The 27,891-nt window shown below is 38.8% G+C and overlaps 1 protein-coding gene across 23 annotated transcripts in view; it reads right to left on the bottom strand.

Moving 5' to 3' along the window:
* The window catches only part of Ncor1 (nuclear receptor corepressor 1), a 151,723-nt gene that overhangs the window by 122,652 nt on the left and 1,180 nt on the right, over positions 1–27,891 (bottom strand). For all 23 annotated transcript variants that reach the window (XM_041663823.1, XM_041663843.1, XM_041663822.1 and 20 more), the window contains exons 2-3: positions 8,589–8,766; positions 2,546–2,676 (exon numbers count right to left, since the gene is read on the bottom strand). In XM_041663823.1, the coding sequence (XP_041519757.1) occupies positions 2,546–2,676; positions 8,589–8,696 (239 nt within the window). In that variant the 5' untranslated portion in view covers positions 8,697–8,766. The remainder of the gene's footprint in view (positions 1–2,545; positions 2,677–8,588; positions 8,767–27,891) is intronic.

Below are 27,891 nucleotides of genomic sequence, written 5' to 3'. Positions count from 1 at the left end.
AGTTCCACAAAGCTATCTGGGCCAAAGGAATATAGTATTCATGTACATTTGTCCAGAAAACAAACAAGTTCTACGCTTTGGCAACTAGGACGCTGTTACCTCACTCAAAAACCTACATCCATATGCCTGGGGACAGGGAGTTGGAAGCAAATACATGAGACACCTGACATCTACCTCTAACCTCCATACACTACTTTCACATGACTACACACAAACCACAATCTCAAAAGAAACACAAGTTGTAGCTACATATTTTTCCAAACAATAAAAAAATAAACAAAACTGCCAAGGGATACGTGAAATAGCATCCAATATTATTAATTAGTAGAAAAATAATTGAATCAAAATGACTTTGCAATACCACTTCCCACTAGCCACCCATTAAGATTTCTGTTACTGGGCTGGAGAGAGGACTCTGTCTCAAAAAAAAGAGGAGGAGGAGGAGGAGGAGGAGGAGGAGGAGGAGGAGGAAGAGGAGGAGGAGGAGGAGATGACAATGACAACTGACTAAACAATGCAGGTCCAAGCAGCAATAAACAAAAACTCCAGTGCCAAATGTGGGATGCCTTTGTAGGAGATGGTCAGAGGCTCCGGAGGCCACAAAAACAATTGCCATTTCTCTTGGCTACCCACCAAAACTAGCTGATATGACCCTACTGCTGTAGACATAATAAACCTTGGATACAAGGTATAGAGAAATCAAGTTGAAACTGGCCTGGAAGATTCGTCTCTGTTAGCTGATCTCATGGTGCCAGATGATGCAATGCAGGTGAACTGTAAGGTAAAGACATTGAGAGTCTACAAACTATATCAACCTGTTAGGCAAGAAGTGTTAATTAGTGAGATGGTAGCAGTAGTATTGCAGGGATAACAACTAAGGGAAAAGAGGCTATAAGAGCCAGAAAGGAGTTTAGGTAACATGGCACTGGTGTGGACATCAGAATGACTTAGTTCAATTGGCTACTTCTACAGTATGTTCAAACAATTATGAGTAAACAATAAAGGTGACTGTTACACAACTCATTATGTAACCAGTACTGGAAAGAAGCCACTTGTGTGGTTCTCTATAAAATTATAGTTCTTGGGACCAAGAGTGCATGTTCTTGCTTATAATAAACTATGTATCATTTGTCAGCCACTCTGTACATCTTCTTTAATCTCCCAGCTCCCCTCAACCCTCCATCCCCAAACCCTGAACTCTGGCCCCAAGACCAACGGCTCCCTAAATGGATCTGGGACTTGCTCTACAAAAGGAATTTCTCAATACTGTATGTCTGGTTTAGGAGAACCTAAAGTGGCCATTTACCTGAACTGACTTAGAATCAAGACATCTCCTAAATAGCTGTTTATACCCACAGACAAAGGCTTAAACAGAGGGTCCTCTTCTTACAGCAAAGAAAGGCAAACAGGAAGACCCATGGCTGCACTAAATGTGAGAATAAAGACATTTACACCACCCCCCCTAAGGTCTGGAGAACACTGTTGAAGAGAAGATGGAAATAATGCAAGAGCCAGAGGATGGGAATGGGCTACAAAACACCACCTTCCAAGTATGACAAAGTCATGGCAACCACAAACTCACAGCAACACTGTATGCTGGCACTGGGTCCACAGAAGACCAGTCCTCCTAACAGTCAGATATAGAAGGGGAAAGGACTCATGGTAGCCTATGACACACTACTGATCTAAAAGCAACCAACAGATTCTGGGAGAGGCATAGTATCTAGTTGCATACCTACTCAGGAACCCACATGTCTGAAAATTAGTCACATAGATGGCACTAGTAAAATTATGAAACACAAAACAAAAAGCAAAAAGCAAACTAGTAAGTAGGGGAAAGTAATTTGCAGGAAGAAGGGGCCAGCAGAAATGGGAGAGAAATAGGGGTGAAAAAAAAGAAAGTAACCAGAAAACAGTAATACAGCGTGTGTGTGTGTGTGTGTGTGTGTGTGTGTGTGTGTGTGTAATCCTGAAAGGATAAACTTTACTAATGGGCTTGGCATAGTGGCCCTCAGGAGGTAGAGGCAGGCAGATCTCTGGGAGATTGATACCAAGACGGCCAAGACTACAAGTGAGATCCTGTTTCAAAATAAACAAAAAAATGAGGCTAGAGATATGGCTCAGCAGATAAAGGTGAGTGCCCCAAGCCTGAAAACCTTAGTTTGATTTCCAAGATCCATAAAGTAAAAGTAGAAAGCTGACCCCTGCCACCAAGTTGTCTTCTGACTTACAAACATGAACCATTATACATGGCATACTCCCATATACATAAATGAAGTAAAGCAAGTAAATTTTCATTAAAAATGTAATCAGATAATGGAACAACAAAACAAACAAACAAAAAAAACAGATGTGAGCCAGGTGTTATAATCCACCAGCACAAGGGAGACTACAAAGGAGGCTCTAGAGTTCAAAGAAAACCAATACAAGAACTCAAAACACAAACTGTATAAAAGACCAGTTGCAGGTGTTAGAAAAAAATTAAAAATAATAAATTATGTAATTTAATTAATCCTAAGGAGAAACATAAGAGAAAACCCATTACCTGTCAGAACCTGGGTGAAATTCTGAAAGCAAGGAAGGTCGTCTTCGAAGTTGCTGCTGCTGTTGCTGCAAAAGCTGTGATGCCTGACTAACTTCAATATGAGAAGAGCGATAGTCAGGGACTGCAAACTCCTGGTATTAAAATAATTGTAAGTTAACTATTAACTACAAATAAGAATAGCACCACAAAATTAAACAAAGTAATTAAGAACCAGTATAAAACAAACAGCAATGACAATTTTAATACTTTAATGAGTCGATTTTTCACCAACATTTTAAACATTTCTAGTAAGATTTGTTTTCCTTTATGTATATGTGCTTGTTTTTGTTTTGTTTTTTTTGTTTGTTTGTTTATTTATTTATTTATATTGTTTTTTTGAGACAGGGTTTCTCTGTGTAACAGTCCTAGCTGTACTGGAACTAGCTTTTGTAGACCAGGCTGCCCTTGAACTCACAGAGATCCACCTACCTCTGCCTCCTGAGTGCTGGGATTAAAGGCATGTGCCACGATCACCAGGCCAGTGCCTGTTATGTGTATGTGTGTGTGTGTGTGTGTGTGTGTGTACACATACACATGTAGGTGGATACTCTCAGAGCCCAGAAGAAGGTGCTGGAAACTCTAAAGCTGGAATTATAGATGTGGATGCTTGACACTAATTCCAATCCTGTGAAAGAGCAAGCACTCTTAACCACTGAGCCATCTTTCCAATCCCTTATTTAAAATTTTTTACATGTATTTCTTGTGGAAATGGGAGCAGACTGTGCACATGCCATGACTTACATGTAAAGGTCAGAGGACAATCTGTGACAATCAATTCTCCCTTTCCACCATGTGGGTTCTGGATACTGAACTCAAGTTGTCAGATCTGGCCATCTTAGTGGCTCAACATTTAATTATTATTGTTAAAAATAAGTAATTCAAAATAAAATGTCAATGTCTATTTAACTATCTCTCTAATAATATGGTAAGTCCCAATCTATATTACTCACATAGATAAGTCTCAAATTCATGTATCTAGTCTCAGAGTGAGTATGTGTAATCCCAGTACTCAGGAGATCAAGGCAAGTCAAATTGAGGCTAGCCTGAGATACATACTGAGACCCAGGCCAGCCTAGGGTCTCTCTCAAAACCAAACCAAACCAAAAAGGTCGGTGTGATACCACATGCCTTTAATCCCAACAATTAAGAGTCAGAAGCAGACAGATCTCTGAGTTCAGAAACAGTCTGGCCTGCATGGGAACTCCAAGCCAGCAAAGGCTAGACCTAGGCTTTAACCTGATCTCAAAATAAAAAAGAAAAGAAGGAAGGAAAAGAAAGAAGGCATTCCAGTAGTAAATTCAAAACAAATTAGCTTGCAAAAACACAGAGGCTGTCTCTTTAGATCCATGTTTATTTACAAATGAAGCTGAAATCCAGAAAAATCAACTTACTAGTTAAGAGTCCTAGTTTCTTCCATCACAACCAAAGAAGAGTTTGGGGTGTGTGTGTGTGTGTGTGTGTGTGTGTGTGTGTGTGTGTGTATCTATGTACGGATATTGTCTACATGTATGTTTTGTACCATATGTGTGCCTGGTGCCCACAGACACCAAAAGGTGTTGATGTAATGCAGTGTTTCTCAAACTTCCTAACGCTATGACCCTTTAATACAGTTTGTTCCTCATGTTGTGGTGACCCCCAACCAAAAAATTATTTCATTGCTACTTCGTAACTGTAATTTTCCTACTGCTGTGAACCATAAGGTAAATATCTCTGATAAGCAGGATATCCGATATGTGACCCCTGTGGGGTTTGTGACAAACAGGTTGAGAACCACTAACCTAGTGGGGGGGCTAGGAGTATTTTTATTTTTGTTTTACTGTTGTTTGCTTCTTTGTCTACTTTTCTTGTTTTAGAGACAGCTAGGGGAACAATAAAACCTTCGTTTTAAAATAAACATATCAGGCTGGAAAGACGGGTAGGTAGTTAAGAGCACTGATGTGTAATTCCCCTCTGTATGTTATGAATATGTTTTATTACCATTGGTTAATAAAGCTGCTTTGGCCTATGGCAGAACAGAATTATAACTAGCCAGAAAAACTAAACAGAATGTAGGGAGAAAGAAGGCAGGGTCAGGCAGATGCCATGTAGTTGCCAAAGGAAAAAGATGCCAAAACCTTACCAGTAAGCCACAGCTTTGTGGCGATACACGGATTAATAGAATGAGTTAATAAATATGTAAGAGCTAGCTAGGGAATACACCTAAGCCATTGGCCAAACAGTGTGGTAATTAATATGGTTTCTTTTTTTTTATTTTATTTTTTTATTTATTATGTATACAATATTCTGTCTATGTGTATGCCTGCAGGCCAGCAGAGGGCACCAGACCCCATTACAGATGGTTCTGAGCCACCATGTGGTTGCTGGGAATTGAACTCAGGACCTTTGGAAGAGCAGGCAATGCTCTTAACCTCTGAGCCATCTCTCCAGCCCCCTTAATATGGTTTCTGTGTGATTATTCGGGCCTGGGAGGCTAGGAAACAGAAGCACAGTCTCCATTTACAGAGCACAGAGAACCTGACCAAAAGAGAATTCCACCAGAGGTCTTTAATCATCAGAACACAGATATGAAAAAAATACCCACCATGATAGGTAATGGGCAATATCCTAAGAAATAACACATCATTTCTCTGAAGTTAGAAATAACAATACTTAGACGTAAAAGAACCAAGGAGAAAATCATAAGATATTTTAAAAATTAGTACACAGACAATACATTAAAATTTTTAGAGGGCTGAAAGATGGTTCAACAGGTAGAAGTACCTGCCACCAGACCTGAAAACCTATGTTCATTCCCTGGAAGCCATATGGTGGAAGGAGCGAACAAACTCCAAGTTTTCTGACCTCCACATACCTACTGTGCACTCATGAGCACACATATACACATATATAAATAAATAATTCAAATTTAATTATTTTAGTGTAGGAAACCAAGGATAATGATTTACTACAAGTTCCAAAACCAAACACAGGCTTCCTACAAACAAGGGTCATAAGAAAAGCACTGACTTATCAGCAGAAATAAACAAAAGCAAACAGAGCAGGTTCCAAGGAGAGTTTTAACTCTACAAGTTCAGAGCAAGATCACTCACTCAAGAACAATGAAGTTTTCCGAACTCAAGAACTCTGAAAATGGCCAGGCCGTGGTGGCACATGCCTTTAATCCCAGCACTTGGAAGGCAGAGGCTGGTGAATCCCTGTGAGTTCGAGGCCAGCCTGGTCTACAAGAGCTAGAACTGTTACACAGGGAAACCCTGTCTCGAAATAAAAAAAAAAAAAAACTCAAAAACATGTCAGTCACTGATGCTCTCTGAAAGGTTTTAAGATTTTGAATTATTCAAAAATGACTGGGAGAAAAAAGGATAACACAACAGAGCACAGCAGCTTCCAGCTCTGAGCATGTAACACTGTCTAAACTGTCTCATGGGGGTTGTGTGAAGCATGTAACACTGTCTAAACTGTCTCGTGGGGTTGTGTGAAGCATGTAACACTGTCTAAACTGTCTCGTGGGGTTGTGTGAAGCATGTAACACTGTCTAAACTGTCTCGTGGGGGTTGTGTGAAAGACTTTAGAAAAAATCATATGGTAGAATCTAGCTGGGTACAAGAGCATATGTCTGGAATCCCAGCACTCAACTTGGACAATATAAGAAATACAAGGCTATATAGTTAGATCCTGTCTCAGGTAGATTAGACAGACAGACAGATGGTGGTTGTGGGGGTAAATTTATAGAAACTATTTTCAGATAGTGGGCTGTACAAGAGGTAAGTAACCTCTGAGAGAAAATTGTTTGTAAGCTTTCTGCCCAAAATCAATTTGAACGTCTATATACAGCCCTGGGTATTCAAACAAGGCTCCACAATCATGGCTATTGAAGACACAGTGATACAGGTTTGAAGGAATCAGAATTTCTAAAGACCTCGAGAGGAGGGAGTTACATACAAAAAGATTTCTTAAACACGAATTTGGTTCCCTTAAGTCTTTGCAGAGAGTAAAAAGTCAAAGGCTGGGTCAAAACTGTCTCCGATCAAAGAACAATTAGGGCAACCTATGACTTCAAGTCGTCCTGACCTCCACAAGCACACAGAGACACAAACAAAAGCAACACAATAATCCAGGAAATCAGCAATCACATGGATAGCATTGGGGTAAGAAAAAATAAAACACCCAATCATGATAAACATTGTCAACCTAGGAACAGAAAGCAACTTCAGCCAAACAAGAGCATCAACAAAAACATGCAAGTACATTAATGTTTTTCTGCAAAAACATTAATATCCATGCTCATTCCAAATCAGAACCATATTTCAAAGGAGTCCTCAGAAATACTCAACTGTATCTGATTGATAAATTTGCTTTCTTATTCACTAAGGTGAGCACTTCATTTGTGCTGTCTAGTTTTATGTCAACTTGACACAACCTAAAATCATTGGGAAGAAAGAACCTCAATTGAGAAAATGGCCCTATGGAGCATTGTCTTAACTGAAAATTGATGAGGAAGGGCTCAGTACTGTGGCAGGCAGTCCTGGGGTGCATAAGAGAGTAAGCTAAGCACACCATCAAGATCAAGTCCATAAACAGCAGCATTTCTCCAGGCTTCTGCTTTAGTTCTGCCTCCGGTCTCTGTCCTCACTTCCCTCACTGATCAAGTATGACCTGACAGTTGTTAAGAAGAAATAAACTCTTTCTTCTTCATGTTGCTTATGGTCATAGTGTTTTATCTTAGCAATAGAAATCCTAAGAAACATTTCTTGCTTTCTTTTGTTTACTTTTGTGATAGAGACTGTCTATGTAGTCCATCCTATCCTTGAACCTGAAATACACCTGCTTCCACTTGCTGAGTTCTAAAGCAGGCAGATGCCACCAAACCCAACATTCTTTCTGTATTTTTCTTTAAATTTTTTACATTACTAGCTTTTGTCCAATAAGCTGGGAGTTCTACCTCATATTTCATTTTTGAAAAGGTTAAGTTACTCATAGAAACTTTATCACATATCCTTAAAGTAGAGGTGTTTATGCTAAAACTAAGCAGAGGTCAAATTATCTAGCCAGTTTAAAACTCAACCAGAACATGGAATGTAAATATGGTGTTATCCTAGAAACTGAGGACAACTTACTCTTTCCTGCGAATAATTCTTAATTCAAAATCAGAGAGATAGGGCTAGTAACATGGTTCACCAGATGAAGGCACTATATAGCCAAGCCTGACAAACTGAGATCAATCCCTGGAACAAACATGGTAGCAAGAGATAACTGACTCCAGTCCTCTGATCTGCACATGTATGCCAGAGCAAGCGCACATACAAAATAATAAATAAATAAATAAATGTAAGAAAATTAAGAGGGACATTCAATCTTTGAAATCTAGCAGAAAACTGCAGTAAGAAGATAGGTAATTAAGTGGGCAGTGGTGGCACATGCCTTTAATCCCAGCACTTGGGAGGCAAAAGCAGCAGGGACTCTGAGTTCAAGGCCAGTCTCCTCTACAGAGGGAGTTCCAGGATAGTCGTTTCTACACAGAGAAACCTTGTCTCAAAACAGAAACAAAAGAAAACAAACAAAAATAAATTCCCCCAAAGAAAAGACAGATAATTAATTCTCAAACTTTGGCTCCTTTATAGATAGATGAGTGTGTGTGTGTTAAACATATAATTTTTGGAGACATAAATGTAAATATAAAATATGCATATATATGGTGTGTGTGTGTGTGTGTGTGTGTGTGTGTGTGTATTTTTTAGATGAAGCTTCATTTGCCCCTGGTTGGCTTCAAATTTGCTATATAAGTAAGGCTGGCATTGAATTCCCATCCTCCAGCCTCTGATCCTCAAGTGCTGGAATTAGAGACACATTCCACCACACCTGGCTATGAATGATTCTTACATGATTCTTGCCATTCGAAAATAATAATAAAAATAACAAGCACATCCATTACTAGCCAATAAATATATTACATAGGAAAGTTGAAACCATAAATTATATATGCATCTTGACAGCTAATATGCCTTACCTGCTGGTGCCTGGTGCTGGGAAAAGTATATTGGACAGAATGTGAAGGATAACGACTCTGCTCTGTGCTGAAAGCTCCTTGGTTGGGAGGGTATCCTGAACTTGACATTATCAGTAAAGACGTCCTCACTTGGCTGTGAGATCAAGTCCAACAAACAACCATGTTTCTAGGAAACAACCTACACAGGATGGTAAAAGAAAATTCATAAGTAATAAAACATGAAATGTCCTTCTAATAAATGATAAATACAGATATACAAACAAAACCACAATGGCCAGTCAAAGCTCTCTCATATATTTACTTAAAAGAAGTTATTAAAGTTTGGCAAACAATGCATCTTTTCCTCTATACAGACTATGATGGATATACAAAGGACATTACAGCCCCTGAGACAGTGCAGAAACAGCTTTACTTTTGCCTTTTCTATCCAGGGTCAGTGTTCATGAGTTGCATGTGATTTTCCTTGTCCTTATGAAAAGTTCTCCTTTACTTAATTCGGCTAAGTAGATTTTTATTATAATGCTGACAACATTTATTATAACCTTGGCAACAACCCAAATGTCATGATACAATGACAAGGGATAAGGGGAGCTAATTTTGTTTTCTAACCATGTTATAATATATTAAATAGAAAAGTTGCTGTTTTAACTATTTTTAAGTAAATGATTCAATAGCATTAAATATATTCACAATTTTATGTATGATTTATGTATAATAATTCTATTTAACATTTCATGTCATAAAAAAAGTTTTAAAATTAACGGTAATATGTCCTATTTTCTACACACCTCTGTATACCTATACTGACACAGAATGACCATGGCATACTACCTTACTGTGAGGGGATACAAGACAGTAACAAACAATCACTGGAGAGTAGAAACTACAGTATTTATAATAAAGTGCTATAAATAAGATAATAAACAGGTGAACAGAATGGGCAAGGGCTACCATAAAGTCAGTCTAAGCTGGAATGTCCCAGGCCCTAGTTTATAAAACAGCCACAATCTACATAAATGGAATCACACAAGCGTGAGGGTAGAGCAGAGATGAAGCTAGGAGAGAGCAGAGTAAGCAAGTGCATTTGGCAAGTTGTCTGGAGAAATTAAGGGCACTTTCTCACCTTCCTCTCTCTCCTTCCTTTCTCCCTCTCATCCTTCCTCCCCCCCCCCATGTCTAAGAGAGAGAATATTAATCACGTCCATTTTTATGTGGCAATTATTTGTTCTGGAATGCTTGTTCCAACTTTTTAAAGATGTTCTCCATTCCTAAATTCTAAAAAGATTAGACTTCAAGTTTTAGGCTTTTTCTTTAATATTTATCCTCATTCTTCCTCTAAAACAGGGTTTCTGTCCTGGAACTTGCTTTGTAGGCCAATCTAGCCTCAAACTCGGAGCGATCCACCTTCCTCTGCATCCCTAAGTGTTGGGATTAAAGGCATGCGCCACCAGGCCCAGCTAACATTCATCTTCTTAAACATTCAGAGGTTTTCTTTTCCCCAAAAAAGGCACAACTATGTTTCTTCTCTCATTGATAGTGAATCGTCCCAATAAAACACTTGGTGAATAAAATGCCATCCTTGTTACTCTTTAGCAATTAAGTGAATATTCTGAAAAAATGCACTGACATCAGAGGGCATTTACTGCAGCACCACAGTAAGAAACTCAATTCCAGGTAATATCCTGCAGTGTGCTCATATAATAAGGAACTGTACAGGAGTTACAGAAAGCTACAGGTTCATATTTCAGAACAGAGACAACTCTGCTGACATTTCATCGAATATTAGCATATACTAAAAATAAAATATTTATGGTTTATAATGCATATTAAATTTAAAAAGCAGCAACTCAGGGATAATAATTACATCTCAGGAAGGAAGGCACACCATCTATAACAGTGTCTTCAAAAACTAAAGAACTGGCAAGATAGTTCAGCAGATAGCAGCAGCTGTGGCACAGCATGGTGACCTGAGTTCCATCACCAGGAAGACACACGGTAGAAAGGTAGAGACTTTGTCTTACTTTCACAGACATACTACAGAACATATTCATGCACATGCGCACACACAAATAAATGTTTTTTAAAAAGTTTTTAAAGCAGAAGAAAAAAATAAAATATTGCTTTTTAAACACCAACAATATGCAGACAACAATTGGTTATACTGCTCTCTGCACATTTTTTAAATTTCCTTCCTTCATATGTTTGGGTGTTTAGGCTGAATGTATGTATGTGGCACACACGCAGGAGGAAGTCTGAGTGTGGTGTCGAATCCCCTAGAACTGGGGTCATAAGCCACTGCAGGAACTAAACCTGGGTCCTCTACAAGAGCAGCCAAGTAGCCAGGTATAGTGGCACACACCTTTAGTCCCAACACTCAGGAAGTAAAGGAAGAAGGATCTCTGAGTTCTGAGTTAGAGGCCAGCTTGATCTATAGAACAAGTTCTAGGATAACCAGAGCTGTTACACAGAGAAATCCTTCCTTTCTTTCTTTTTTTTTTGTTTTTTTTTGTTTGTTTTTGTTTTGTTTTTATTTTCCGAGACAGAGTTTCTCTGTAGCTTTGGAGCCTGTCCTGGAACTAGATCTTGTAGACCAGGCTGGCCTTGAATTCAGAGGCCTGCCTCTCCCAAGTGCTGGGATTAAAGACACTGCCTAGCTTGGCTCAGGAGTTTTTAGAAGTACCAAAGATTACAAAATTTAAAAATCATCTCACATCCTTGTGCTCCATATGCTACATAGCTGTAATCCCAGAAAGCAACCAAAAGTAGAATGTCCTTTAGAAGCATTCTAAGCACTTTAAGCGCAATTACATGTTCACATACTACACATGCACTGTGCTTTATCTTGCTCTTATTATTTAGTATATCTTGGTAGTCATCCACAATTCACAAAGTATTTCCCTTCTATAAAACATTTCATTATATGACTTCATGAGTATTTTTCTGAAGGTTTTCTAAGTAATTCTCATCTGCAGCCCTAAGAAATGTTTATGTAATCTACCTCCGAGCTCCTAATTCAGATTATTTGATGTACATATGTACATAAAGTATGTGTGTGTGTGTGTGTGTGTGTGTGTGTCTATTTCTTTCCTTTTTTTTTTTTTTTCAAGACAATGTTTCTCTATGTAACAGCCCTGGCTGTCCTGGAACTTGCTCTGCAAACCATTCTGGCCCTGAACTCACAGAAATCCACCTGCCTCTGCCTCTCAAGTGCTGGGATTAAACATTTACATCACCATGCCCAGTGTGTATATACACACATACACACACACACACACATACACACACACACACACACACACACACATATAAAATGCAAAAACAAAATGTTAGCCCATGTTCATTCAAATTATTTTCCTAGCAGTGGCCTAACAGGTCAGAAATCCAAATGAAGTTGGGCAGTGGTGGAGCACACTTTTAATCCCAGCACTTGGAAGGCAGAAGAAGCCAATCTCTGTGAGTTCAAGGCCAGCCTGATCTAAAGACTGAGTTCCAGGACAGTCAGGGCTACAAAGAGAAACCCTGTCAAAAGAGAGACAGACAGACAGACAGACAGACAGAGAAAGGCATGTGATAAACTGGGTATGGTGGTACATGCCTATTAACCCCAGCCCTTGGGGGGGAAAAAGTAAGAGGGTTATGAGTTTGAGGACAGTCTGAGCTACATACAAAGACCCCTATAACAAAGAACAACTAAGAGCAAAAGTGGAAATGCGAGTAATCCATGTGGTATAAGGGGGTTTTGGTTTGTTGTTTTAATTTACATTGTAATGTTCACCATCTGTCACCTACATTCAATATCACTGTAAATTGACTGACTTGTTTGTTTTCCTCATTTGTCAATAATATTTCAGAATGTCCTGAAGTAGTAGTTTTAGGTTTTAATTTTAGTGAAGTTTGACATCTGTTGTGGTTTAAATAGGTATGACCTGCATAGACTTCAGGTGTTTGAATGTCTGACCCATCATAGGGAGTGGCACTATTACGAGGTGTGGCATTGGAGAAAGTGTGTCACTGTGGGGACAGGCTTTGAGGTCTCATAAGCTCAAACTAAGCCCAGTACAGTTTCTCTGTCTGCTGCCTGTGAATCAAGATGTAGACTCAGCTCCTTCTCCATCACCACGTCTACCTGCATGCTGCCATATCCTACCAAGATGATAACAGACTAAACCTCTGAAACTGTAAGCCAGTTCCAAATGTTTAAACATTTTCCTTTATAGGAGTTGCCGTGAACATAATGTCCCTTCACAGCAATAGACACTCAAACTAATAGCTGGGCAGTGGTGGCACACACCTATAATCTCAGCACTCGGGAGGCAGAGGCTAGCAGATCTCTGTGAGTTCAAGGACCTTCTGTTTCCAACTAGTAAACTTTTCTCAAACATCTTATCTAGAAGCAAAAGATAAGAAGGCAAAATCTCTGACTCAGTAAGAATGTGCCAGTCAAGAATCTCTCTTTTCAGGCACTCTAACGTTCCATCTTTCCGTCTACTACTACTCCAGTCCCAGGGCATCAAGATTCCTCTACAAAGTAAGTATCTTGCAGTTCAAAACCAACTGAAATAAAACAATCCAATTTAAAGCTAAAAGGAAATATGGCACTTTTAATGCCAATACCAAACTATAAATTCAGTTCCTTTTAAAATTATTTTTTTTTAAACTTTTTTTTTTTATTTAACTTTATTATGTTCATTGGTGTGAAGGTGTCAGATCTCATGGAACTGCATTTTCAGACAGTTGTGAGCTGCCATGTGGGTGCTGGGAATCGAACCCGGGTCCTCTGGAAGAGCAGTCAGTGCTCTTAACCGCTGAGCCATCTCTCCAGCCCCCTAAAATTATTTTTAAATGTATTTACTGTGTATGAATGTGTGTATATGTGGGTGAGTGTATGGCAGAGGGAAATCTGTGGGAGTAGGTTCTCTCTTTCCATCATTTGTGCTGTGGGGATTAAACTCGGGTTGTCAGGCCTGGTGGCAAATGCCTTTACCTCCTGAGGTATCCCATAGCTGTAAATTCAGTTCTTGGGACAAAACCCAATAACTCAGTATGCTTGACTCAGGAAATGTACAAGTTCTGTGACCTTTTTAAGAAACCTGCTCAAGCAGGGTGCCAGAGTGCACCCTTGTAGTCCCACCAGTCAGAGAGTGAAGACAGGAAGATCTGAGGTTCAGGGTAAGGGAAGCCTTGGCTGTCAGAGCACCTCTCAGGACAACATGGGCTACATGAGACCCTATGTCCAAAATTAAAAGGAAATGTTAAAAAGAAACCAAGATTTTATAAGCAACTACCTCATAGAAATTTCAACACACACAATGCTTCAGGCTGAAAATAATGTTAGAACTCAGTATCACAGTTATGAGAAGAGCACTTCTTATCTGACTGCCCTTCCAGAAGTCCCGAGTTCAATTCCTAGCAACCACATGGAGGCTCACAGCCATCTGTGATGAGACCTGGCTACCTCTTCTGGTGCGCAGGGATACATGCAGGCAGAACACTGTGTGTATATATATTTAATAAATCAATCTTTTAAAAAAGCAACAAAAAATGGCAGAATGAAATTGGTCTACTTAGAGACCTGTTTGAATCTTTTCAGAACACACACACACATACACACACACACATGCACACGCACGCACAACCTGAAACAACAAAATTTCAAATACAGTCTTCCAAAAAGAAAAGCTTAATCCTCTTCTCACCAGGAATTCTTTGGCTTTTAGCCTATAGTCTTTGCATAACCAAAATGTACTTGGACAGGTTTTCAAGGTAGCCTACGCTATCTCGAAAAAATATCTAAAAATATACTTTTCTGTGGCAAGTCTGCAGATGACTCTTCAGATAAGAGTGAATCTACCAAGGGTCACAGTGGAAAAAGAAGACATTTCACAATGGGGAAAACAGATCCTATAAAGTATGCAGCTCTATCTTTAATTTTTTTAGATTATTCTATTTTATGTGTATGAGTGTTCTGTCTCCATGTCTGGTGCCTGTGGAGGCTTAAAAAAGACATCAAACCCCCTGGAAACTGAGCTACAGATTGTTATAATCCACCATGTAGGTGCTGGGAATCAAGCCCAGGTCTTCTGCAAGAGCAACAAGTGATCTTAACTGCTGAGTCATCTTGCCAGCCTCTATAGTTCAATTTTTAATTGATAAAATAATAAAACATGATTTAAAGAAAATACATGTGCATGCATACATACATACATACATACATACAAAATAGAAGACTGTCCTCTGTGGAATGGTTTAAAAAAAACTACATAAACTATTGGAGTTTTACTGATTCACACAGAATGGCCCAAGATTCTAGTCTAATCTCAAAAGAATGTTAGGCAGACTAAAAAGGACCAGTTTCAAACTAAAATTCTCCAGACTGGGACTGGTTTAAAGAAAGCCAACATCTGGAAATCTGGATTCCAGAAGAGAAAAGTAAAAATCATCTAAGCAAATTCTGTAATTTGAACAATACTAGAATGAATTTTCTCTTATAAAGCATTATTGGTAAAAAAAAAAAAAAAAAAAAAAGTCACACACGACATACTTTTTTATAGCATTCCCTTACTTAGAAGACAGATAAATGTGGCAGGCTAGATGGCTTGGCAGTACTTGCTACTAAGCCTGGTGTCTGAAGTTATATCCTGAGACACACATGGTGGAAGGAAGGAACACTCTCCTGAAAGTTGTCCTATAAACTCAGATGCCTGTGCCGAGACATGCACAGGCACATACATACATATACAAACATATAAGTAAATAAATATTTCTTTCAAAAACAAAACACTGGAGGCAGAGGCAGGCGGATCTCTGTGAGTTCGAGACCAGCCTAGTCTACAAGAGCTAGTTCCAGGACAGGCTCAAAAACCACAGAGAAACCTTGTCTCGAAAAATCAAAAAAAAAAAAAAAAAAAAAACACTGATGGATAGAGAAATGGCTCATCAATTAGAGCATTTATTGCTCTTGCAGAGGACCAGAGCTCTGTTCCCACACCCAAATGGCAGATCACAAACATTTGTAACTCCAGTTCCAGGGAATTTAATGTCTCTTCTGACTTCTGTGGGCAGGTACACATACACAAAATAAAATAAATAAAAGAGAGATAGATGAATGGAAGCTAAAAAGAAAATCAAGTTAAATTACTCTAGCCTCCAGAAAGTATAATACTAACAGAAAAACTTTAATAAGTATATAATTAACTGGTGGACTTACAGTAAGTATTCAAAAAAGAATTCATAAGTAAAAGAGAAACAGAGCTCCCTCTATTCATAAAGTGAAAAGCATATTCCCAAGACAGCAGCACTAAATAGTAACTGTGAAACTGACTACGGTGTGGTGTGGATATATTACACTGAGCTACTCCTCTGAAATTAAAAAAACAAACAAACAAACAAAAAACAATTAACTATAAGAACAAAAGAGCCAGGTTAAGGTAGCACATACCTTTAGTGCCAGTGCAGGGTGTAGAAGAAAGAAGACCTCTGTGAGCTCAATGCCAACCTGGTCTATTTAGAGAATTCCAGCCCAGTCAAGACTGCAAAATGAGGCCTTGTCAAAACAAACAACTAGATAGATAGATAGATAGATAGATAGATAGATAGATAGATAGATCGATCGATCTGCCCTTATTCCTAGGGTGCATTCGCGGGGACAGTTTATGGTCAGCTAAGCTTCCTGTGTGTTTCTGTGCTCTCCCTGTCCCGCCTGGTGATTAGCTGCAGGGCATTGTCTCCATTGTTAATATGGTAATTTCCCACCTGCCTGGGCGGAGATCCTTGTACAGCAGTTAGGTAGATAAGGACTCCCCCAATTCTGAATAAACTGGCATTCGGCTGATCTTCTTTCGAATGACCCTGGTCTCTATGTGTGTGTTCTTTCAATCTCCAGGCCCTTGCTCGACTCCCGTTCCGTACAGTGGTGCGCGAACTGTACCGAGGGTGTAACACAAAATTGGGTGTTACACATACATACATACATACATAGACTGACAGACAGCTTTTTAAAGATAAACTCAATAGAGAAAAGAAGAAATGTCAAAACTAAACAGATCGCTATTTGCTAATTCTCTCCTTGATAAACACAAAAAAAGGATTCTGTATTAAGATCAGGATTTAGGGACTGGAAAGATGGCTGAGCAGTTACGGAGCACTGGCTGCTCTTCCAAAGAACCAGGGTTCAGTTCCCAGCACCCACATGGCAATTCACAACTATCTTTAACTCCAGTTTCTAAGGTAATCTAACACCCTCATACAGTCTTACCTGCAGGCAAAACACCAATGCACATAGTATTTTTTAAATATTTATTATAAATATGTATATACTTTTTAAAAAACAACAAGATTTAACTTTCAATGCTGGAGTGAATTAACAAACAATATCTAAGGGGAAGAATGAGTCGCCTCTTCTTTTAAACATTATATACCACAGTGTACTAAGGCTCTGGGTGCATAAACTCACCTTCAAATTCTGATTATACTGTTACATCTAAAGTTGTAGAAAGGCTAAGTTATTTCCAAGTCAGAGCCTTAAAAAGTAGTTCTTGACCTCCCCTTTCTTTTGCTCCACTAATAAAGGCAATCATAAGTTACTAATCAAGCTAAGACTATATAAACAAAGGTATATAAAAAATAAAATGGAGGGTGAGAGGTATTTTACTTTAAATGGTATTTACTTAGTTCTACAAGTAGAAAACAAAAATCAAATCATCAGACATCTGTAAGGGCACAGACTACTATGTTTTGTTCCCACGGCCACCAACAAATAAAAGGACCCAGTTCTCAGTAACACTCCATCAGCTAGAGTCAATCTTCTTCTTTCCACATACACTCAAAGGCCTCCCAGGCCTCTCCTCCACAACTTCCACCCTTCTAATCTCTTGCTGTAAAAAAAAAAAAAAAAAAAAAAAAAAATTAAAAAAATCTTATAACTAGATTTAGCATTTCAATCCTTTCTCCAACAAAAAAATCAATTTATTCAAAAAAATTGAGTCAGAACATATATCATTCCTCAATGCTTTCTACAAACTACTTTGTGATGTGGCCTGCAAGTACTACTTGATTAGGCAATTACTCAATTCAAACAACTCCAGCTTGCTCTCCACTTCTCTTTGAGTGGCTCAGTCCTACCTAGCCTCAGGCCTTGGTCTTTCTTTACACTTCTCAAGAATGCTTGTCCTAGCCCATTCCTGCAACTGACTCATCCTTAGTCACCTCCTACAGAAGCTTTTCGTATCATTCTACAGGGTCAGCTCTTACCAATTACTCTCACTCAGAGAGCCTTTTCTGTGTTCCTTTATCATTATCTGAAATGGATAAGTTTAATTAAATTCTTATTCTCCACTATAATTAAAATTCCCCTAATTCCCTAGTACACTTTGGAATAAGAAATAAATATGGGGAACTAGAGAGATGGCTCAGAGTTTAAGAGCTCTGGCTGTTCTTCCAAACGTCCTGAGTTCAAGTCCAAGAAATCACATGGTGACTCAACAACCATCTATAATGAGATCTGGTGCCCACTTCTGACATGCAGACACACATGCAGCCAGAACCTGTATACATAATAAATAAAAAAATCTTTTAAAAAGAAATAAATATTTAAGTATAAGACGTATTTGAAGCAAATTCTGAAAAATCTACTGCGGAACTTAAAAATTATTTGAACACAAAGACAGAATGTGAAGATGTCAATTTTCCCAAAATTAATCTATGATTTCTGATTCCCACTCAATATTCAGTGCCTGAGTGTGTGGAGGCCAGAAATTAATATCAGACCTCTTTTTCTCATTCACTCTCCACCTTATCTTTTGAGACAAGGTCTCTCACAGAACCTAGAGACAGCCTTTTTGGCTAGAGTGGCTGACTAATAAGGCCCAGGAACACCATCTCCCCACCCGCAGTGCTGGGGTTACCTAACTTCTACATGAGTACTCTGAATTTGAACAAGGAGCCAGAGACTTGGGTAGCAGGCACTCTTACCCACAAAACTCTTTTCCAACTCCAAGATTTCTTTTTGAACTCAACAAAATTTGATGTTCATCTACAGAATTCACAGACCAGAACATCAAAGTCTGAAGTCAACACAATAAGGAACTATAGTTGACTAACCCTACCAGTGCTAAAAATCATAAAGCAATAGTAATGCAAAGGAAACTGTAACAGACTGAAAAAAACAATTGGACAAATCAAAGTCTCAAACATATTAAGTAAATAAAATAAATTTAGTAAATTATAATACTTACAATTCTAACCAGTACTGAGCAAAAACAAACAGATCATTCAATAAACTGTATTAAACCCTAAGTTAACCCATAAGCTCCACCTGCCCAAAGACCAGGCAACTTCCTGGGATTGTGGGAGTTGTAGTTCTTGGAAAATAACAACCAAGCCTTATGGGACAGTACAATGGCTATGGGTTTTGTACATAAAAACCAGGCCAACATGTGTGTCATAGCCACACAGCTAGAAAGTTTCCAAATGGTGGTCTTGATCAAATTCCATCTTGGTCAGTATTTTAAATTTAATAAAAGCTTGCTTAAGTTTGGCCAAAATGGTATATAGCTGTTTTTCCTGGAGAATTTCGGGGTTAACAATTGACTGTTTAGGGAAAAATTACACACAATTACATATATTCCCTCAAATATATTCTATACAAAAAAAAAAAAAATCAAAGATTTACAAGTTTAAAAAAAGGAAAAGGAAAGGAAGTCAAGCTGTGGTGGTGCACACCTTTAATACTTAGCACTCAGGAGCAGAGGCAAGTGGATCTCTAATGAATTTGAGGCCAGCCTGGTCTACAAAGTGAGTTCCAGGACAGCCAGAGCTATTTCTATCCCTATCTCAAAAAAGCAAAAAAATAAAAAAGGAAACTATAAAAAAAATCCAATTAAAATGTGAGACTTCTGTCTTTTAAAGATACTAAAAGGTATGCAATAACAATCTTCCCCCTCACTCAACACTCCTTCCTTCTAAAGGTTTTCGTGGATTTGTTTTTGATATAGAGTCTCTCACACAGTCCATGATGGCCTCAGGATTACTTGAATTCAAAGTTGCTCTTGAACTCCTAATCTTCTTCTGCTTCCCTAGAGCTGGGCTGTGGGCATGAGTCACCACACACTGCTTGGTAGTTTCTTATTGTAGAAGTAGAACTCTATCCATTTTCAATTCTCTCTTCTCCCTCAGGAGTGTGTATACTACATTTGACATAACCATGTTTATTTTACTATTAGAAAGCACAAGTTTTGTAAATGTTCTAAATATTTCTTTTAAAAATATCTTAAATATAAAAATTTTAATTTATTACATGTATGGGTACAGCGCATGCATGCCCAGAAAAGGGCATGGGATCCTCTGGAACTGGAGTTACAGACAATTGTGAGCTGCCACATGGGTGCTGGGAACTACACTAGGGTCCTTTGGAAGAAGAGGTAGTTCTCCCTATCCATTGAGCCATCTCTCTAGCCCCACCCACCCCCACTTTTTTTGAGGCAGGGTATCCCAGTTTAGATTGGCATGAATCACATGACAATCCTCTATACAGGACACCCCACAAGTTTCATTCCAAACATGTCAAAAGCAATATAGATGAGCATGGTAGCTTACTCCTGTAATTCCAGAATCAATACCAAGAAAGAGGTCTACATAGTTCCAGGCCAGCTTGTGCTACAGAATGGAATGGGAATAGACACACACACAATATAGGGCTGTGTGACAGTTCAGTGAAAAAGGTGCTTGCTATTACGAGCCTGCAGACCTGAGTTCCATCTAAACACAAACACAAGTGGAAGCCAAGAACTGACTCCAAAAGTCATGCTCTGACCTACACATATGCACCGTGGCATGTTCACTCACTTGTCCATACACATACACACAAAAAATAAAAATTAAAATAAAACAAAGGTAAATATCTTTGAATAGGAAGTCAAAGAAATTATTATTACTTCAAACATGTTCAAAATTATGTTACCTATGTTATTGCCAAGACGAATAAAGTGCCTAAAAACAGATTGTTCTGAATCTGACCTGTGTATGAAAGCAAAAATGTCAAAACAGTCTGGCAGTTAAACAACCGCATGAGGAAAAGGGTAGTCCACAGTCATGTTGATGTCCTCATAGCAATTTCAAAGCCTAACCTGGCATTATGGTGTGTGCCCCAAGTCCCAGCTAGTCAGGAGGCTGACAGGATCATTTTAACTCAGAAATTCAAGGTCAACCTGAGCAACATAGCAAAGCTTTGTCTCAGGGAAAAAAAAAAAAAGAAATCTACAATATATCCTAGAGCTAAGTTTAGCAGGCAGGCAGTGGTACAGTACTTGCCTACTGTGAGCAAGGTCAGAGGTTTTACTCCTACTGCCATACTGCAGATACACAGACACACACACACACAGAGGCAAACAGTCTACATTTCAAATACACACATTGAGGATCTCAAAATAGTTTGGCAGCCTTGACTTTTCCCTTTGTTTCAGACTAACATACTTGGATTTATTTCCATATTACATTACAGCCCTATAAAATAAGCACTCCAAATTTCTATATTCCAAATGATATATTCTTTTCCTAGCACTAAAATTACTCCCAAACTTCCTTCCCTTGCATACCTGTTGCAGCATTCTTGCATCTGACACCACCTAGAACTAAAATGCTATCACAGACAACCCAATCTCCATGCTTATTTTCCCATCCTCACAAAAATCCCAATAAAGTGGCAAAACTTTTTTTTCCTAAAAGAAATGATTTTGAGCCGGGGCGGTGGTGGCGCACGCCTTTAATCCCAGCACTCGGGAGGCAGAGGCAGGCGGATCTCTGTGAGTTCAAGGCCAGCCTGGTCTACAAGAGCTAGTTCCAGGACCGGAACCAAAAAAAGCTACGGAGAAACCCTGTCTCGAAAACTAAAAAAAAAAAAAAAAAAAAAAAAAAAATGATTTGATAATTCACTGCTATTTCAATGACATGAATACACTTCTAAATTGCCATGTACTGTATGAGACCTCTTTTATAGCAAACACACTAAAGCTAGCTCACAGGCTCTTTATTTCTTAGATATGCAACAAACTACTCCAGGAATGAGGTAAAGAAGAATTTTTTAATACAATTTTTTAAATTATTTATTTGTATGTGCGTTGGTGTTTTGCCTGCATGTATGTCTGTGTGAAAGTTGTTGGATACCCTAGAACTGGAGTTACAGACAGTGTAAGCTGCCATGTGGGTGCTGGGAATTGAAAACAAGTCCTCTGAAAGAGCAGCCAATGTTCTTAATGGCTGAGCCATCTCTCCAGCCCAAAGGAAGAATTCTTTTAAAGCTCACATATGCACAGGCCCACAGGGTCTTACAGGGTAAAGGAGACAAGACAGACAAGCACTTCTGTATTCACATTATGACTCCATGAACAACTTCCACGCCAGGCATAGAAGCGCCTGCCTGCAATCCCAGCACCACATCCTCAGAAAGAGCCTGAGCTACAGAATGAGTCAAATCCAGTCTCTCAGGACTCTGTCTCAAAAACAAACAATCCCAGTAACAAAAAATTAAAAATTATCTCCATAACAAAGAAACAGGAGGGAGACCTACTGGTTAAAGTATTACATCACCAAATCCCTGAAACACACAATTCATGTAGTAGGTTTGGGGAAGAAAGGTAGGATAAGAACAATCCACAAAAGATATCAGTTTAAGGGATAAAAAATACACCTTTTTTTCTTTTCAGCGGTGGGGTGTGGAAGGAAATTGAGACAGGAACTTGCTACATAGTCCTGCCTGGCCTAGAACTCACTATGTGAAATGGACTCCCTTGGATTATTATGATCCCCCTGCCTCTGCCTCCAGAGGATTACAGGGGTCAGCCACCACACCCAATCTGAAAAAAACTCATAATGAAATGTGAAAATAAGTAGACTTAATAGCTCAGATGTTATAAATAAGCAAATATGCCATGCTTCAGTATTTATGCAAAGATTATGAACTTAAAGAGAGTTTAATACAGCACAGCAAGGAGGTGCATACCTTTAATCTCAGCACTCTGGAGGCAAAGGCAGGAGGATCTCTATGAGGCCACCAGCCAGGTCTACATGGTGAACTTCATGATAGCCAAGATTATACAGACACCCTGTCTCAAAAGAAGAAAATGGAGAAGGAAGAGAGAAGGAGAGATAGAATACAATTTTTTCTTTAAAATAAATTTTATGGCAAGAGTATTTGTAGAAATATTGCAGGGCTGGGGATACAGTTTAGTGATAGGATACTTGCGCAACATGCTCGGGGTCAAAAAGGCCCTTTTCCACAGCACAGGGAGGGGGTGGATGAGAAACAACAGGCAACCAAAAACTAATCACAAATGTGCTTCTCATTGTAAAATCAACTGGGTCTGGTGCCATGTGACTGCAATTCCAGCAAAAGGATTCCAAGATTGAACCCAGCCTGATCAGCAAGATCCTGCTTTATAAAGATATAATAATTGTTTAATGTGAATTAGAGATGGCTCTGTATTTAAGAGTACTTGCCACTCTTCTAGACGACCTAGGTTTAATTCCCACCCACATGGCAGCTCACAATCATCTGTAACTCCAGATCCAATGGCCTCTTCTGGATTCCACTCAACACCAGGCATGCATGTGGTACACAAACATATATGCAAGCAGCACAACACACTAAAATTAAAGTTTTAAAATCAAAAATTTCACTGGGCAGTGATGGCTCCCGCCTTTAATCCCAGCACTCGAGAGGCAGAGGAAAGAGGACGACCTCTTTGGGTTCAAGGCCAGTCTATTCTACAGAGAGCGTTCCAGGAGAGCCAGGGCTACATAGTGAAATTCTGTCTCAAAAAATAAAATAAGGGGGCTGGAGAGATGGCTCAGAGGTTAAGAGCACTGATTGCTCTTCCAGAGGTCCTGAGTTCAATTCCCAGCAACCACATGGTGGCTCACAACCATCTATAATGAGATCTGGTGCCCTCTTCTGGCATACAAACATACATTGCAGGAATGTTGTATACATAATAAATAAATAAATCTTTAAAAAAAAAGCGACAAATTTGTTTAAAAAAATAAATAAAATAAAATATTCATCAGAACAGAGAAAAACTTAACTAAGTATTTCCCAGTGACAATTATATCAGTACCATTTTCTTTAAACCACATATTCGTTGCAGAAATTTGATGCTATGAAGTATTTTAAAATTAGTAATTACACTGAACATTTGAAGTGATCTCTCATTTTCCAACCAAGCCAAACTTTGTTTTAAGTAAGAGTCCATCATCAAACTGAAATGCTCCACGGATATTATGGTATATATAATAAACATCACATTAGATGTCAGAAATGTAGCTCTTGTTTCTACCCAATAGCAACAATTTTGGCAGATCATTTCATTCTTAGTTACTCAAGGTCTCAAAACATTCAAATATAAAACAAGGCTGGATCTATGTAAGGATGTTTGTTGTAGAATTCTACAAATTGTAAGCAATTTATTTTATTTTTTATTTTATTTTTGGTTTTTTTGAGACAGGGTTTCCCTGTGTAACAGTCCTAGCTGTCCTGGAACTAGCTCCTGTGGACCAGGCTGGCCTTGAACTAACTCACAAGGATTCGCCTGCCTCTGCCCTCCCGAGTACTGGGATTAAAGGCATGCGCCACCACAGCCTGGTCTGCAATTTATTTTAACCAATCTGTTTTGAAAGCACAACTAAATGAAAGTTAACAGCAGTAAGGAATTAAACTGAAGAACTGCACAGTGTTTTTGTTATGTCTCTGACTTTCAGATTCAAGTGGGTGGAGGGGACAGGTTGTATCTAAAGACTATGCAAGTAACATTTTGACCACAGGAGCTCCTGGGTTAGCATAAATGGCTATTTAATAGAATAAATGTTCAAGAAAAAAACAAGACCACAAAAATACCAAAATAAAAAACAGATGATCCACATAGTTACTGCTACACCACAGCAGTTTTTCAGTTTTTCAACATTCCTAAAGAGGCCTGATAGAGAAAGAACCAAGAACCATCCTCTTGGCATCAAAATTACTTTTTGCATCCTCAAACACAAGAGCAAAATATCAATTGCACTGACAACTTAGTTACCTGTGCCTATAATTCATTTAAACTAAAAAAAATTATTTAAAAGCTATTATTTATGCCTTTATAGAATTAAACATAAAAGTGCTTCACACTAAACAAGTGAATGACTGAAATACAAGTCTCTGATCTTAAATACGTCTGTTCTTAATAAATCCTGATCGACCTTTACTACTTACATTTACATCACACTCTAATAAAATATAACAAGTGAACCAAAAGAACAGATGAGGCCTGGTGCTATGGTGCCCACGTGTAGCTCCAGCTACTTAGGAAGAATAAGAATCACGTGAGTTCACTTCTAGGCGGCCAGACTAGGCAACATATACCCTCTCAAAACAAACAGGTAACAGCTGGTGAGATGGCTTAACAGGTAAAGGCATTTACAATCAAGGCTGCCAACCATACAGTAGAACAAAATTCTAAAAGCTGTCCTGACCACCCCACACATGTCCATGGGCATACAGACATTCACATTCACAGTAAATAAAGGTACTTTTTAATATGTAAAAAACAACAGCAAGAGGTAACTAACTACATAAGAACAGTGTCATTTCCAGGTTCCAATAAAAAATATGAAATTACAACTAAGATAGATGAAAACTGAGTAATAAAAACACAAAGGGGGGCACATAAATAACAACAGCCTGATATTCATCTACATCAATCCCTGGACTTTCAAAGGACAAAACAAATGACAATAGCAAAGAATTCATTGTTTCACCATAAATAAGTAAATAAATCCATAAGTAAATATTAAGTGCTTTAAAAAGATAGAATGATCTAAACTTGCCTGGCCTTGGGAACAAATTCCTATTCAATTAAATTCAAAGAAACAAGTTAACTTCCAGCATTTCATTTTTTTCTTTATCTTGAGGAAAATCTAGCATTTCCAGTTCACTATGTATTTATTCATTTTTATGCACATGAGTGTTTGCCTACATGTATATATGCGCACCACATGTGTACTTGGTGCCCTTGGAGGCCAAGAGGGCATTAGATCCATTAGAACCGGAGTTACAGATAGCTGCGTGCTGGCATATGGGTGCTGGGAACCAAATGTGGGCTTCTACAAACACAAAAAGCACTCAGTCACCCAGTCTGATCTCTCCAGTCCCAAGGTTACTTTTTTTTCCAATGCCACCTAGACCAGGCGATGCTGTCACAAGCCTTTAATCCCAGCACTCAGGAGGCAGAGGCAGGAGGATCTGTGAGTTCGAGGCCAGCCTGGTTTACAAACGAGTTGCAGGAAAGGCTCCAAAGCTACACAGAGAGACCCTGTCTTGAAAAACAACAACAGAGGCAGGCGGATCTCTGTGAGTTCGAGACCAGCCTGGTCTTCAAGAGCTAGTTCCAGGACAGGCTCCAAAACCACAGAGAAACCCTGTCTCGAAAAAACAAACAAAAGAAAAAAAAAAAGAAAGAAAAACAACAACTATGTATTATCTACTCCTCCTCTTCCTTTTTTGAGACACCATCTCTCTATTTATACCTTTTCTGGCCTGAAACTCACTATGTAGACAGGTCTGGCCTCAAACTCAGATCTGTAATCACCATGCCAGGGCTAGAGAGATGGCTCAGCGGTTAATAGCATTGCCTGCTCTTCCAAAGGTCCTGAGTTCAATTCCCAGCCACCACATGGTGGCTCACAACCATCTGTAATGAGGTTTGGTGCCCTCTTCTGGCCTGCAGGCATACACACAGACAGAAAATTGTATACATAATAAATAAATAATATTTAAAAAAAAAAGAAAAAGATCACCATGCCAGGCAATATATTCTTTTTTAAATTCATGAGAGAGAATCATAGCTATATAAATATATTAGCAACAGGTATATTCTGATGTTGTAATATGAATATGTTGTAATGTGAATATTTATTCTAACTGCACCATGAGAGATTTGCAGATAAACCATTTCTATCTCACAGAAACACAATCCTTTTCATTGGCTTAAAATAATTTTATAACTTTTTTTTTAAAAACAGGGTCATAAAAGTCCCAAATTGGCTTCAATATATAGCTGTGGACAAGCTTGAACTTGTAATCTTCCTGCCTCCGGCTCCTAAGTGGGCAAGTGTCTGCTTTTATGTGGTGCTGGGGAAATCAAACCTGGGGCTACAGGCATGTTAGCTGAGCTCTCTACCAACTGGGCTGCAGCTCCTGTTCAATTTCTTAACTACTAACTCAGTCTAGCCTCACAACCACGAAAGCTGTGTGGTCAGGTTTTTCTCATATTACAGATGAGGAAACTGAAGCACGGAAAGGTTGAACATGCCTAAATGCCAGCTAATGGCAGGGACCATCGTGATTCTTAGTATTAGAGTAGCTCGGGACAAGTATTACAACATATGGCGAGTGTTTTCTAAGAGAGAAGTGTTTTGGTATGACAGGTAATCACTTTCTAGATATAAACATATACATGCAAACACACTTTGATTTTTCATTAACAGGTGCACTTAAGACAAAGCAACTGGAAGCAATCAAAAAATATTAAAATACACTAAACTGTCACCGGATTTTTTTTTTTTTTTGAGACAGGGTTTCTCTGTAGCTTTGGTTCCTGTCCCGGAACTAGCTCTTGTAGACCAAGCTGGCCTCGAACTCACAGAGATCCGCCTGCCTCTGCCTCCCGAGTGCTGGGATTAAAGGTGTGCGCCACCACCACCCGGCTAACTGCCACCGAATTTTAAAAGAATAAGAAAATAAGATTTCTCTTTAGTAAGTTAGCTTTATTTTTTCTGTAATTCTTACCCATAGCTAAATGTGAACTAGCTCATCCAATAAACTTATGAGGATATATTAAAACATTTCCCCAAAATACTAAAAACTAAACAGTATGCCAGGTATGGTGGGTGGTGCAAGCATGCAATTCCTGCACCAGTTACATGGCCAGCAAGTCCTAGAGACTTAAACGGTCTCAAAACAAACTAAATTAATTAATTTAAAACATTAGCTCTCCCTTAATCCACCAGCTATTCCATGTGACTCAGAATCAGCAGAAACTGTTCATGAAGATACCCTGGAACAAATGAACGAATGGGCAGGCATTTTTAAATCCCAGGCCTGTGGCTCTTTGCAGACAGCCTCTTTCTGCCTCTCATCATGCTCTCACCAGGGTGCACACACAAGGAATGTAAATTTCAAGTATCAGAGGATATAATTAGGGTCGCAAATCTGATGCAGGTGAATCTACTAATCCCAAAGATTAAAATTACCCACAGCGCTATTCTGTTAACTGTTGAA

The sequence above is a fragment of the Microtus oregoni genome, unplaced genomic scaffold, assembly GCF_018167655.1.
Source record: "Microtus oregoni isolate MIOR12 unplaced genomic scaffold, Mior012 000015F_ref0000493, whole genome shotgun sequence".
NCBI classification, from domain to species: domain Eukaryota; kingdom Metazoa; phylum Chordata; class Mammalia; order Rodentia; family Cricetidae; genus Microtus; species Microtus oregoni.
The sequence above is the reverse complement of the archived record's forward strand: the minus strand, read 5'-3'. Positions and strand labels throughout refer to the sequence as shown.